Genomic DNA, 16491 nt, shown 5'->3' with positions numbered 1-16491 from the left:
TGACACTGACATTACTACATGTCTAAAATAATTCAATGATTATAACAAAAACTTTGTTTTGATTGAAATATTAATGTAAATTGAATACAGTAAAGTTCTTTTAATCTGGCACATTCGGGATTTGAAACATGCTGGATTATCAAATGAATGAAAATTAAATTAGACTTTAAACTGGTTATTGCTTTTTTGCATTATCCATAATTCATAAATTATGTTAAAACATATATATTAACCCAGATATGTCTAAAACTTTCTCTATAATATTTTTCTCCAAATTTACATGTTATATGAGGTACAAAAATATATTTATCATTCAAACACAATATTGATGCAAAATAAGTAAAAAATACTGTACAAAATATGATCTTCTTCTTCTTCTAATGGCGCTACAACCCTTTGTGAGTCTTGGCCTGCTTAACAATGTTCTTCCATTCTGCCCTGTCGGATACTTTCCTTCGCCACTGCCTGATGTTCATGGTTTTAAGATCCCTCTCTACGTCGTCTATCTATCTTTTACGGGGCCTTCCCATGTTCTGTTTCCTTGGGGCTTCCATCTCTGGACTACTTTTACAGCTCGATTATCTGGCATTCTTTCTAGGTGACCAAGCCAGTTTAGTCTTTGTGATTTTACAAATCTGACAATATCTGCGCTCTGTATTAGTTCATCCAGCTCGTGGTTCATTTTAATTCTCCACAAACTATCGCTGCATTGGGTACAAAATATGATACATCAGGCATATAACCTACCATTAAGTTTGGGTGTAGTATATGAAACAAAACATTTCACATGTAAGCTTACATTGAATTTTGAACACTTTATTGTTGTTCTATCAGGACACAAACCATGTCGAGTTTTCATTGGCAGATTGACGGCCTTGAGAATAGGAAGCAAGTTTCTTATTTTGTTGTAATAAAGGTGTTGCAATGTGTCTTCTAAATGATAACTGATTACCAATTTTTTAAGTAAATAAAGGCCTTACTGACAGCATCTCTTTCATGTTGCCAAAACATTCTGCTGTGAGGAATGTTGACATAACCACTCAATATTAGAGTTCATGTCTGAATGTCTTCTTTTACCCAGTGGAAGATAGACCCTTTACCTGCCTTTTTTTCTGAACTCTGATAATGGAATGTTATCTTGAGAATCAGGTAGCAATGTGTCATTCTCATTCTTCACTTTTAGATTGAGTTCTATCTATTCCAAAAGATTATTTACTATATTTAACACTTTTGCTACAGATGCCCCAAATGGTGTCTTTCTTATTTCTTGTTCCAGTTAAGGATACATGCATATTTCAGTTTTTTTTTAAGAATATATTGTGTATATTTCCACCTGCTTTTTAAACTTTGGCTCATTTGCTAGAGTAATATATGTTACTGGCCCTGAATACCTATTCTTTTATTGTTTCAAAACTATGATATTACAGTCTTAGTACACTAAAAGAGCATTCAATAACAATGAATGCAAAATTTGCATTCATTGTTGCTTAATTAAATATTTTGTTGAGGACAAAGAAATCATGTTACAGAAATTATATTTATTACAAAATTAAGATGATATATTTTCTAACAGCATGAATGTTAAGATAGTTCATTCTAAAATTTAGTTTGAATTGATATGTCCATACACTCATGTCAGATTCTTGTTCTGTTTTAGAGCCAGTAAATGATGATAAAGAAGCTACTGCAATAGAAGAAGAAGCTGTAGTAACAGAAAAACAAGGTGAAAAGGAAGAACATAAAGAAGCTGAACCAAAACCTAAAAAGGCTGAAGGACCTAAAAATGCAGAAAAAGAACCTGAGGAATCTGAAAAAGAAATCTTGGAAAATGAAAGTGAAATGGAAGAAGAACCCAAAGAAAATCCAGTAAAAGAAAAGGTATCCCAAAAAACAGAATCTATGGATACTGAAGAAAAAGAAAATGTTGCAGAACCAGTTAATAAAGTTGCTGATGATAAAACAATTATATCAACTGAAAACAATAAAAATATAACTGAAGAAGCCAAAGAGACTGCAAATAATGGTAAAGATGTAGTAAAAAATGTCAAAAATGTTCCAGAAAGGATAGAAAATCCAAAGGAGAAAGTACCCAAAGGAAGGAAACGTAAAATATCTGAAATGGTTAATACAGAAAATGAAAATAAAACTGAAACAACAAAGATATTACCAACTCAAAAGGAATCTAAAAGTGAACCAAATTTTGAGCCATTAGTATTAGTAAAAGGTAAGTTTTTTTTCATTAGCAACATTTTAAGCATTGACATACACTGTACTTAAGAGTATGCACTGTATATTTGTAGATATCAAAGGGATATTTGTTTCAAAACAATGTTTTATTACATGATTGGGTTCTAAAAGACCTGTTCCAGGTTTTTATGGGCCTGACAAGCAATTACCATTCGGTTGCAGATATCTTTAGATGTTCTCTGCATTTTGAAGAATCTGCATGTTGCTCTGTCCATTTTTCCATTTCATAAAAATGATATCTGAGTGAATAGTATCCAGTGAGAACACCTGTAATCATTTTGAGTTGTTTTCTGAAACTTATCAGGGCAATAATTATTTTAGCTGAATTGAAGCATTTTTTCTCTTAGTTTTGAGCACAGACAATTCTTGATAATTATTTGAAATATTAAAACAAGTGTATTAACTCACACTCATTTATGAGTTAACACACTTAACTGACATTCTGCAATGTTAGTTATGTTTGTAAACGTTGCACTGAATAATTCCATCATTTATACTTGACTGCTATTTTAAGTATTGTGGCCAAAACTAAAAGACTAAAAATACCGTTTGTTTGTTAACGATCCATCCAAGTCTAATTAGTGTGCAGTCAGTCAATTTTTGTATGCTGAAGATTTGCAACCATTGCAAATTCATATGGGTTTATCTTTGCAACATCTCATGGAATACAGGCAAACTGGTAATGACTTCCTTTCATCAATAATTGCTGGCAACGAATCTTGGTGTCATTAGTTTGAACCATTCAGTAAGTTGTCATCAATGCAATATTTGCATGTTTCCAACACACAATATTCTCTGCCACCAAGAAGTTTAAAGTTAATAACGTTCTCCAGGCTGTCATATTAACATTTTTTTCATCATATTAATATGAAGAATCATTGCTGATATGAGCTTACAGAACCTAGAGTGCATATCAATGCAAACCTGTATAATGAAACTTTAAACCATCAAGCAATAAGCCTAAAACATCCAGGGAAGTTCTCAGTTGGTGTCATTCGTCTGTATGACAATGCTTGGGCTCATGTTGCCAAAAGAAATGGAGAATATTAGAGTATCCACCCTATAGTTCCTATTTATCGCCTGGTGATTTTCACATATTTGGGCCATTAAAAAAGACATTAAAAGGTAATTGTTTTCCATAGGATGAAGAAGTACAAAATCCTGTAAAAGAGTTTTTGAGCAAGTCACATAAATTCTTCTTCTCCTAAGTAGGGTATACATCCGTTCGTGAAATAATGGGATATGTGCCTTAATTGTAGTGGTCATTATTTGTAGATATATTTGCTTATAATTTTTTTCTGTGTTTGACTTAAACAAGCTTCACTTAAATATTCTCGATCTTCTAGCCTTCTGTTATGTTGTCTTTGGCTAACATATCTATCTTTTCATTGCCTTGGATTTTAAAGTGGTACACCCACATGAGCAAACATGTTTTCTGAGGTTGGAGGTATATTTAAACTTTTCAGAATACCATACATGTAATAATTGTTCTGAAACTATTTTCTTTTTGCATTTTGCTTTTGTAATTAATATACATTAAAAATTAATTACAATTGTAAGTTTAGAATTATGGAAAAATGAATTTTTTTTCCAATCTGGATGTTAAAAACTTCAAATAAAATAGTTTTAAACAATCGAATCTTACAATTGTGCTTAATTTTCATTATATATTAACTAAAAATATAATAATTGTTGTTCAATCCATGAATCATTATGACCGTTTGATATCAGTTATGAAGAAAATTAAACAATCTGTAGATCAACAAACCTACTAAATCGTGAGAAAGTATAAAAGGACTAAGACAAGGATTAGGAAGAAGTGTATACACTTTTTCTATGACTTCAAAGAAGTCTGTTTTTTTGTCATCAGTCGAGACATGCATGTTAATCAAACTGACTTATTTTTTACCATTTTATATTTTCAAAAGTGAGTTTATAAATATACCCATGTATTAAAATTACCTATCTAACAATCATTTAAAAATAATATATTAAACATTGTTAACATTCATTCATGCTATTCAGCAATTCTGGACTATTAAAAATACTCTTAGTATTTTTTTATTTACAAAAAACCTGCTTTAACATAATAAGGTTACTAGCGAAACAGTAAGCTTACACTTTGCTTAGTCTTTTAAAAACAAAAGTTGGTTATCTGTAGTGTTTTTTGAATTTAAAATGTCAGTAAGATTGTTTAGTAAATAGTATTTAATTCTGTGATGATTGAACTTTTCACATTTTTTCACTAGGACATGTTTTACTGTAAGGGGTGAACCGCACTCATCACAAATTGGGCTTTCTTCTTTTTTAAACAAATGTTCATGAGAAAACTGGGTATTCCAAGTCGTAAACTATTTATTTATAAAAATCATGAATGTGTTGCTTGTGTGAGTCCATTTCAAAAGGTAAAAGAAATAATAAGTTAGACTTACTCACAATCAATTTAATTTAACTAATCGGACGACCGGTTTCGCTTTCTATAATATGCAAAGCATCTTCAGGTCACGATACAAAGTTAAAATGCTGAAAATAATAATCCCATATTAGGGTGTTGTCTAATAAAGATAAAAACAAAGATAAAAACATAGGTAGGTGATATAAATTATATAAATTACAGTAATTATGCCAATATTACATGTCTGTGGTTTTATAAATGAATAAAATGTTTAAGCAGACAAGGTACGACCCACAAATTGGTAACATAGTCTATTAAACTGTAATGAATTAATAAATAAACCAATAAATAAACATTACTTACATGCCGGTACTCTATTAGTTGCTGGTTGAAAGAACATGGTTCAAACTATCTTGGATTGTAGATTGGAGAGCTCAGGTCAACTATTGTAATTCTCTCTCCAATCTCTCCAATCTACAATCCAAGATAGTTTGAACCATGTTCTTTCAACCAGCAACTAATAGAGTACCGGCATGTAAGTAATGTTTATTTATTGGTTTATTTATTAATTCATTACAGTTTAATAGACTATGTTACCAATTTGTGGGTCGTACCTTGTCTGCTTAAACATTTTATTCATTTATAAAACCACAGACATGTAATATTGGCATAATTACTGTAATTTATATAATTTATATCACCTACCTATGTTTTTATCTTTGTTTTTATCTTTATTAGACAACACCCTAATATGGGATTATTATTTTCAGCATTTTAACTTTGTATCGTGACCTGAAGATGCTTTGCATATTATAGAAAGCGAAACCGGTCGTCCGATTAGTTAAATTAAATTGATTGTGAGTAAGTCTAACTTATTATTTCTTTTACCTTTTTATTTATTTATAAATAAATAATTATTTGCTTTAGTCTGGATACCTCAGGTGGTTGCCATGGTCCAATCTTATTTTTTATCTCCTGAAGCTTTGATGGTATGGTTTTTTATTTATTGTTCCAGTTCTCCATTTATGAAGTAGATTTTTAGATCCATACTTACAGATTGGGGTGATTGGGGATACTGTTGTCGTTTATAGCTTCTTTGGCATTTTTGTCTGCTGCTTTGTGCTATTCTAACATGTGATCTTGGGGACCCAGAGAAACTTGATGCTTGTATCTTTAGTATGCAATTTATTTATTTAATCCTTTATTAGTAAACCTAATGGATGCTGCATGTATATTTTGCGTCGCTTGGTAAATTGCATAGAGTTCTCCTTTTAATATAGTTGCAGTATCTGGAATGCTATGTTTAAGAATCTCTGTGCTGTTAATTATTGCCAGTATGACAAGTTTATTGACATTTCAATTTTAACTTTAGAAGCCATTTTCAAAATACAAAATCGTTTGTATTTTGAAAACGATTTGCGAAGTGGAAATTGAAATGTCAATAATCTTTAATTGTGGCTTATTCCCATTAAAATAGTAATTCCATTTTCAGTTTTAGACGCGTCTGTCTAGTATACTGTGTAATCGGAATGGTAGTTAATTAGATCTCTGAAGAGTTGTATGATAAGATTATAGTTGGTGCTATTTTTTTGGAATTGTAATAGACTTGCAATTGACTGTTGGAATTCTTATAATCCAAGGTGAAGATGAAGATATATTTTTGTATTGATATAAGAGTGGAAATTGCTTCCAGTTAAGTAGGTTCATTGCATGATGAATTCCATGGGGATATGGGAGATTGAACTTTGAAGAGTCATTAGCCATGGATATGTCTAAAATGTTTTATTGGAATTATTTTATTTACAGTTATGCTAGAAGTGTAATTAAGGGTTAATCTCTAGCGTGGGTTCACGTAGTTCTCTTGACAGGCTCAGAATTAGAGCACTTCATGAAGAAAAATCTAGTTTTCTGTTCAAGGTTATACTGCCATTTTCACTTTATATTTCAAAGTAAAAAACTAATAATTATAAATCAATACCACTAAAATAAAAACACTTTTTATTGATTAAAATTTCATCTGAACTTATAAAACTAAATTAAAGGAACCTGAATTAAAGGAACCTGAATTAAAGGAACCTTCCAAATCACGCAACTCATATGCTCGAGGACTCAAGGCATTAGCTGTTCAACGCAAAACCTAATAAGTTGAGTTACGAGGTTTTGACATTGAAACATTTTAGGAGATAGTTTTATGAGGTTAAAATAGAATGCGTTAACAGCTTTACCAGACTGATTTAATTTCTGGGGTTTTGGCAGAACATTCGGAACAAAATTTTCAACCCATATCTTCATAAATCTAAAAATGGCCAATTTTTCACTTATGAAGTTTCGACATTTAACCGTCGTGTCATTATATTTACAGTGGAGAAGGTACATGGAAGAAGATTAACGTTTATTCTCGTATTAGTAGATATATAATATTTTGTAAAAGTTGTAGAATTTATTATCTCCATAGCTGAAACATTTAGGTCTTAGTATGGTTTAAGTATTGTTATCATTTCAGCAATTGCTCAAAACTTTTGGCAAGATGAAATTTGTTTTAAAAAATTAACATAAAAATATTATTTTTAGTTTAGTTTTATACCCAGTCGTAATAAAGATGTGCTTTTTACAGAGGAACCAGTGGATATGGACTTGTACCCTACCAGTGTGGCAGAACCCTTGGGCAAGGGGAAACGAGCTAGAATACCAAACAAAAGATATAGTGACATATTAATGTCACCAACATCAATTAAAAAGTCTGTCTCCAATACAACAGAAAATGGTAGTTTGGAATCAGGCAATGATACTGATACTTCTATAAAGGAAGAACCTTGGGTAAGTCCATCTTACAGTGGAAATTCCAGCCCTGTTGTAAAAAGAGTGAAAATATCCCATACTGATCTATCTGATCCTAAATATTTAAAACCCTTTAAGTATGGATGGAAAAGAGAATTGGTTTGGAGAGGTACTTACGATCAAAGCAAAGGTAGGCAAGGTGATATTTACTATTACACACCACTAGGTAAAAAAGTAAGATCAACAAGAGAGGTTGCTGAAGTGTTAAATAATAAAGAGCTTTCCCTCGAAAATTTTTCTTTTTTTAAAGAACCTATAGGTCTTAATGACACTTCAAAGGAAATTATTCGTGATGCTAAAGTTAAACAAACAGAACCACTTTCTAAACAAGTGTTTAATAAATCATTAAAAAGCACTCCTATACAAATGACAAAAAGTCCGAAATTATCAAATTCTAAACTTAGCAGCCCAAAATTAACTAACAAAAAGTTGACGAGTCCTAAAATATCAAGTCCTAAACTTACCAACAATAAAATTACTAGCCCTAAAATGGCAACTCCAAAGATGGCTACTCCTAAATTAGTGAGTCCCAAGAATAGAAGCCCTAAAATGACTAGCCCCAAAATAGCTAGCCCCAAAATAGCTAGCCCAAAAATAACTAGCCCTAAACTGCAAAAAACTAAAGTGGCAAGTCCAAAATTAGGAAGTTCAAGAATTGCCTTATCAAGAATGAAAAGTTCGCGTGCAGCTAGTCCAAAACCGGTGGTCAATGAAGTTACAGAAAATTCATCAACTAAAACAAGCAAGATTGTGGTGAGTACAATAAATTTTCATGTACTTCTAGGAATTATAGAATTATACAGGGTGTTAGTGAGTTAGTGCGACTAACTTTAGGGGGTGATTCTGCATGAAAAAATAATGAAAGTTTGACATATAAATGTATGTCCGAAAATGTTTGGTTTTCTAAGATACAAAATGTTGAAATTTTTCTTACATACTGACGATTTATTTATTGCTCTGAAGCCGGTTGAGATATACCAATGAAATTTGGTGAGTTTTAAGAGGTAGTGATTGCACGGTTTTGACATACAATTAAGAATTTTATATTCATCATTGGCACGCATACAGGTAATGGTTCCAATTTTTTTTAAGATTGATAGCAAATTAAGTTTGATGCAGTGGATCTTTTGCTATGAAAACTATGTTGTGATTGAGATATTAAGCCTATTCATAATCAAGAAAGTTGCTTTGCTATAAGACAGTCAAAAAGCTTAGGGATTGCAGATTATATACAAATGCTACCATAAATTTCATCAATGTTGTCTTTCTGGCCATTTTTAAATATACGAACAACATAACTTTCTTTTCATGAAAAAGGAAATATAGAGGTTTCCAGAGATCTAGAAAAACAATATAACAAAAGGCATTATAAGGGTACAGACACACTTTTTTAATAAAAAATTAGGCACTCCATCTGGGCCAGCAGTAAGCTTATTGGGCAGCACATTTATGCCATTAAAAATATCGGTCATGGTATACTTAGAAGGAGAAATATTTGTACTAAAGTTGTTATTTAATGGATGGATAGGTACGTAAAGGTTGTTATTTGATGAATACAAGGTTTGGAAGAAGTTCGTAAATAAATTAGCTATGTCTTGACCATTTGTTACAGATTGGACTTGATAAAATAAGGATTTATGTAGGTTATGACTAGATCGCTTATCATTGATGTACTTCCAAAATGATTTTGGATCATTTTTTAGGCCAGTATCTATACCTTTGATATAGTTTTGATATATAGATTTTATATAGCTTTGATGAAGCAAATTTCAGACAGTTGTTTACATTCAGCTCTTAGGTGGGAAAATCTAATGTAGTCATCATCAGAACGATTATTAACATAAATATAGTGAGCATGTTTTTTCTCCAGAGGCAGTCTTCTAAGATCAACAGAGAACCACTTGGAAAAAGTTGAAGTTCTATATTTCTTAGGGAAGATTTAAATCACATAGATATCCTGTGCTGAGTATTGCAGAACAACATTTTCCACAGTTTGACAATGCCAGTTGTATAATACTTCGCGAGGTAATTGTGGAGGTATGTAGACACCATCGACCACAAACTTGACTTCATTAAGTTGACATAAGATATATATTTGTTCAACCCGATCTTCAAGAATACTAATGGTTTGTGATTTTAGCTTATTGTTAATAAACACTAGTACACAACCGCCACTGAACTTTTCACTGATTCTCTGGGATCTATCACATCTGTAGATACTAAAACCATCACAATTAATTTCAGAATCAGTTATGTTATCACTTAAGTTACTCTCCACTTCAATAATTTGTACGAGCAGCAGAAAATACTTTACAGAATCTCGGAAATCTTTGTACAAATGCCTCCAACATTTTGATAAAAATCTGTTAATGGGAAGGGTACTAGTTTTTTTGTTAACTTCACAAACTGTAGGAACACCACTGCGGTATCTAATGCATAGATTTTCATCACCAACAGATTTTCTTTCATCTAGTTCCTTTTTAACTGCTTTGTAAGCATCTTGTTCCATCATAGTTTGTTCCTTAGAGTTTCTATAAACAGTATTTCAAAGTTTATTACTAGACTTAAAAGCCAATTTCACTGTGTTAGCATTACATATAACTTTGACTGGTCTAGCTTGATTGTAACTGGACATTGTACCAACTTGGATAACATGTAATATGGTGGATTCCTTCTGTTGTAAGCCAAGTAAACAAAAGACCTCACATACCTGAGATTTGTCATAGTTAATACGATCAGCTAATACATTTAGAGTTATATTCAGGAATTTTATAAATCATAAGATTTTGAGCTTTATCTATACGTTGTTGTACTTCATAAAAAACTGAATTGGCTGATGTCTGTGAGTTGTCTGTATATAACATATACATTGTATGTATATTAATTTTCCGACTCCTTCTCACTCTCCTCTTCTTTTTTAATAAAAGGGCAAGATGAAGCAACGACTCGTTTGATATTATATTCTCAACTAAACAATATTAACTATTCACTACTAAATGTATTAATTTTTGCTATTGGCAATTATCGACCACCAGTTGCCATAATTTTTTGTGCTTTAATTTGGTGGCTCCACTAGTTACCTAGTATAATAGCGGCCTTATTGTCGCACAACGCCCAGCTCGTTATATTTCGATTCCTCAGGTCACCAATATTTTCGACGGGAGTGGAATAAACTAAGAACTAAAAAAATCCCAAATGCAAAAATATAGACGATTTAAATCCGGCGATTGAGCAGGCCAATGTTCCATACCTCCACTACTTATCCAACAATTTGGATATACTGTATCTAAGTGATTATGTACGTTAATACTAAAATGGGCTGGTGTATCATCATACACGAACTGTAAGTGTTGTCTCAGCTGCAGAAGAATTTCTTCAAAAAGAATAAGTAACTATTCCTGTAGGAAATGAAGGTAAGATTCACGAAAACTTTTGCTGAGAATGAGCTTCAAAGATTCCATGTTGATTTTCCACAGCCCATAATTGGTTATTATGAAAATTTCGTATACAATGTCGTCTAAAAGTTGCGTCGTCGGAAAAAAACATCATTTTAAAAAATTACGATTTTGTGCGATTTCATAAAGAATCCATTGGCAAAAAAATAATCGTGGAGAAAAGTTTCTAGGTAGTAAAGTTTGCACACGTTGGATATGAGACGGATGCAATTAATGTTCTTTAACCCTTTCGATACTGTTGCCGTAAAAGTACGATTTTTATTTGCAGCTTTGATGAGCGAGCGCCGTACTATTACGCAAATTAATCTCCGTCGTTCAGGTTCTGTCACCGTACATTTTTAAATATTTACATCTTTGAAGAGCTATAATAGTAATAGTACGTTCTACTTTGTCCATCTTGCTTACTAGTACCGTTCATTTACGTTACGATCCACAAATACACCTTACTGATGCCGTACATACACGGCAGCACATCACTCACCCTAGCGCCGTACTTTCTGAATACCGTTTTTTTTTTAAGTTTTACGAAAAAAAGATTTGACTACTACGATAAAACGAATATAAACAAAATGTCGACAAACGAAAAACGATTTAACCACTTCAATATAAAGAATGTAAACTACGGAGGGGCCGTCTCTATCGTGCACAATTTTCCCGGCGCCGTATATGAGCAACGCGTAACCGATACTTGGCCCGTAGCGAAAGGGTTAAGAATTGTAAATACAATGAAGTTGCCTACATTCAATGTTTTGGTATTTCGAGTACTTGTTTTAAGTGACTCAGCAATTAACTCGAAAACTGCCTCTTCTAGTTGAACAGTTTGTTCTTGTCGAGGGCACCCGCAGTCAGCCATTTGTTTCTTAAATGTACCATTGTGGCGCAAAAGGTGGTGAATAAGAGCAATGTGTGTCCTATATACAACTCAACATACGATCGTCAAGCTTGTCGACCATTTCCATTACTTTGACCATAGACAAAGTGTATGTCCGACAATTCCACATTTATCAAATTTTCATTCTTTTCAATAAAAGAAAAATTAAATAATTACTACCAATTATGTTATAGCAAACTGGATAAATGTTGAAAGTAGCTAAATAAAATAACTGATAAATGTTGTCACTAGCCTACTAGATAGTGTATTAAAGAAATTAAAAATACGCGAAGATATTTTATTTTTTGCATAAAAACGGCACCTCATAAATTTTTGTCACAAATTGAACGAGGAATTCAAAAATTATTTTTAATTTGAAATTTATCAGGCGTACCATTCTTTCTTTAAAAAATTTAAATCTTACCCGTAAGCGCGATATTGGTGAATATAAAATTCTTAATTGTATGTCAAAAATGCACAATAACTACCTCTTAAAACCCACCAAATTTCATTTGTATATCTCAACCGGTTTTAGAGCAATAAATAAATCCTCAGTTTGTAAGAAAAATTTCAACATCTCGTATCTTAGACCAGGGGGATCTGTTTTGAGGTGGATGCGAGAGGTGACATTCTGATTTTTGCAGAAAAAGTTGTGTGATAACTTCAGTAATGATAATTGACTTATCCCCCCTCTCAGATAAGTCGGAATATTAATAAAAAATTAAAATATTTAAAAATTACTAAAAACATATGGAGCGATTCATTTTGGAGTAAAGTCGCAATGAAATAAAATAGCTATAATTGATTTTTCTTAAGATACGACTGGTTAAACATGTTTTTGATTTATTACCCTTGCTGCAAAATAGCAATAAATACAAAAAAGGAAATGTAATACGTCTTCTCGTATTCAATGTTTTTCAACCACTTAGATTACACTTAGGACCTTGATAGTTCGCCCAGAAAATCTTTGTAATATAATAAAACGGACCACCAAATTTTCTTAAAATTGATTTAATAAATTTCGCATAATTTTGAGATCTAATTTGTTTTAAATTGAAATTTCTTAAAATTCATGCACAACAAAAACTAGATCATATAGACGTTTGAATTTTTTTTTTTTAATATAAAAAGGCACTTCAGCTATCCAACGTACATGGAATTGTAATCGGATTATTTGGTCGGCTTCAGGAATGTTTAAAATTATAAACAATTTTTTAACTTATAAACAAATAGAATATCTCGGTAACTATTAGTTTAAATTAAATTCACAAAACGGCGTTGGAAAAGACTCGGTAAGAAGCTTCTTTTAAAAGAAAATAGTTAATTTACGAGCAGTGTATCCTGAGATACAACCGGCCAAAGTTGACCGGCATTTGCGACGAAGTTATAAACAATAGGAACCATTACTGTTTTCTTTCGGGCCACTTTCTCGATAAAAATTTTCATATCTTAAAGTTATTCATAACATATAATTTAAACGATCGGTATTGCGTGTTAAAAATGCCAAAAAACTAGGTTGAAGAAAATTGAATTTCAAAGTTCAAAATCGGTATACGTAAAAAATGTGTTTTCTCGTCTTCCAATGGAGCAATGTTCTTCTTTTTTCTTTAGTTTTAATATAAATCCATTAATTTATTTATAACAAAATTAAACAAATTTTTTCCTATGTTGTAGACTTTTTTTAGAAAAACTTACCAAACGCGTATCTTTTAACGCTCTGAATAGAAATAATAATTTTTTAAAATTTTGTGTTGTGGACTGGAAGGATCTTCTATTACTTCATCAAAATCTTCATTTTGAAGTTGAAAATTACTCCCCAAATTTTCAACATATAGTTCTAAATTAATTTTGTCAAAGTTAATAGCAGTATCAGTATTTTATTCTTCTAGATTACTAATACATATTACTTTGCGAATTATCCGAAAATTGAAAAAAAAGATACTTTCTATTATGAAATAAATAATAATGTTTAATTCAATTCTATAAATTAAATCTAATAACATAAAATTACATTGTAATATGTTCATTTTTATTAATGTATCAAAAAAAAATTTGTTTAAAAAAAGATACTTTTTATATGATATAAATAATAATTTTTAATTCAAGTGTATAAATTAAATCTAATAACATAAAATTATATTGTTGTGAAGTTCATTTTTATTAACACGTTCATGCTGTCGTGTCCACAAGTGGTATATGCCGGCTCATCTCAGCAGCCGTCATGTACCACATATGGGTACACAATGTATTTTACATTTAGTCGTATTTGAAAACGCTACGGCTGTGTAGAAACCGTAGAATACAAGTTACGGCTGTATGTAAATGTGATACATGACCCGTGGTAGATTTGTTTCTAGATCGGATCATTTTTGTATTTATTATTATCGCATTATTTTGAAGGAACAACTAAAACATTTGAGTTTAGGAATATTTACAATTTTATTTTATGTTTTGATACATAACATAAAAACAACTAAAACCTAACATATACAAACTTAGAAGAACAAAAAATAAACCTATTGCAACTTATTCACGCTTCGAAAACAACAAAAAATTAAAATTAATAGAACTTATTGTTACGTACATGCATTCGGCATGGCCCGTGTAACGGTTGCATCTCGAAAACGACTAGAACTTTCCGGCGAGTGCGAGAGAGAACAATCCATCACGTAGGCGAATTAGAGGTGGGACTACTTTAGATTATTCTAGAATAATACTTTTGGTATATATATGTAACGATGGTATGAGTTAGTGGAGTTGATAAGATATATTCGTGCTGTAAACTTATAAATAAATATATGTATATAAATTAGAACCGCTCGTTTTATTGAAACACGCTACAATTGGTGTTACGGTGTGAGATTTAGAAATAAATTCAGGAGTGATTGCTAAATAAAAAAAAAAGACTTTTGAACTTTTGAAAAGTGTTGTTCGTCGGGAACAGCCGCGTAGTTCGGTAGTGATATTTGTAAAAAAAAAGAATATTTAAAAAAATACGTGTATGCCTGATCAAAGATGCTGCTAGTACAACTTTCAGTAAAACAGTTGCGTGAGCAACTAGAAGAACGCGATGAAGACTGCAGCGGATCCAAGAAGATCCTCCAAGAACGAGTGAAGAATGTTCTTAACAAGAATGGAGATGACCCAGAGACATTCTATTTTCAATCAGCAGAAGAAGAAGTTTTAATTAAGATCGAAGAGAGTTCTAGAAAAAATGATAAGAAATTTGAAAATGTCTCGCAAATGATTGAAGAATCTTCTAAAAAAAAATGATGATAAATTCGAGAATGTTTCCAGAAGATTCGATGAAACATCTCAAATTATTAAAGAAGTAGCTAGACAAAACGACGAGAAACTCGAAAATGTTTCTAGAAGATTCGACGAAGTATGTATTCAGAACAATAAGAAATTCGACGAAGTTTCTAAAACATTCGATAAAGTAGAAGAGAAGATCAAAGAGTTAGAGAGCATGATAACCAATACAAAAGTGCTACCACAAAAGTTTCTTCTTCTACAATTCAGTAATCCAGAGGGCAAGATGGTTAGAACTATTACAAGAATATGATTACGAGATCGAACACAGGGCTGGAAGAGTTCATTTAAATGCTGATGCCCTTTCGAGACGGTCGTGCAGTGCAAATTGTAATCACTGTCCTAAATAAGAAGAACGACTTTGCCCCGTGAGACGAACCACCGTCATTAATGATTAATGGCAGCCTCAACAGCTACAAGACGTTCAAGAAGATGATCCATGTATAAAAAGAGTATTGGATTGGATGCGTCGAAGTGAAAGACCTTCTTGCCGAGACATTAGTGCCTGTAGTCCCGAAGTCAAGTGTTACTGGAGTCAATGGAATTGCCTAGTGCTAAAAGATGATCTGTACAGAACCTTTGAGAACGATGACCGTACAGAATCTAAGCTTCAGTTGATTGTACCTAAAAGTAAAGTGTCAGAAGTATTGCGTCAGTTGCATGACGGTGCATCGGGTGGACACTTTGGTATCATGAAGACTCTGCAAAAGGTTCGAGAACAGTTCTATTGAGTGAACTGTAAAGATGATGTAAGAAGGTGGTGCAAAAGTGTGAACTGTGTGCAACCAGTAATGGTCCAGTTGGTAAAAAGAGGCCACCCATGAAACAGTACAATGTTGGTAGTCCTATGCAACGAGTAGCAATCGACATTGCAGGTCCACTTCCAGAGACAAATCATGGAAATAAATATATCCTGGTAGCCATGGATTATTTTACGAAATGGACTGAGGCCTATGCGATACCAAATCAAGAGGCTGCTACCGTTGCAGAGGTACTTGTTAAAGAATTCTTTAGCCGATTTGGTGTTCCCTTGGAGATCCACTCCGACCAAGGGCGAAACTTCGAGTCAACCCTTTTCCAAAACGTTTGTAAATTGATTGGTGTCAATAAGACCAGAACGACACTCCTGCATCCTCAATCAGATGGAATGGTCGAGAGGATGAACCGAACGATGGGTAAACACCTGTCCAAAGTTGTATCAGAACATCAAAGAGATTGGGACCAGCACATTCATTTATTCCTAATAGCCTACCGCTCGGCCGTGAATGAAACTAGAGGCCAGACTCCAACCTGCCTGATGTTAGGTCGTGAAGTTCGTTTGCTCTGCGACCTAGAGTTTGGCTGCACACCTTCCGAAGAACATGTTGCAAGCG

At 32.4% G+C, this 16491-nt stretch overlaps 1 protein-coding gene across 1 annotated transcript in view; it reads left to right on the top strand.

Annotated features, from left to right (window-relative positions):
• Positions 1–16491, top strand: part of LOC140439638 (uncharacterized) — a 67864-nt gene that overhangs the window by 3331 nt on the left and 48042 nt on the right. Inside the window, exons 2-3 of the mRNA XM_072529678.1 lie at positions 1658–2224; positions 7257–8233. Of these exons, the coding sequence (XP_072385779.1) occupies positions 1658–2224; positions 7257–8233 (1544 nt within the window). The remainder of the gene's footprint in view (positions 1–1657; positions 2225–7256; positions 8234–16491) is intronic.

This window comes from Diabrotica undecimpunctata, chromosome 4, assembly GCF_040954645.1.
Source record: "Diabrotica undecimpunctata isolate CICGRU chromosome 4, icDiaUnde3, whole genome shotgun sequence".
Lineage (NCBI taxonomy): Eukaryota > Metazoa > Arthropoda > Insecta > Coleoptera > Chrysomelidae > Diabrotica > Diabrotica undecimpunctata.
This window is presented reverse-complemented; position numbering and strand designations above follow the sequence as displayed.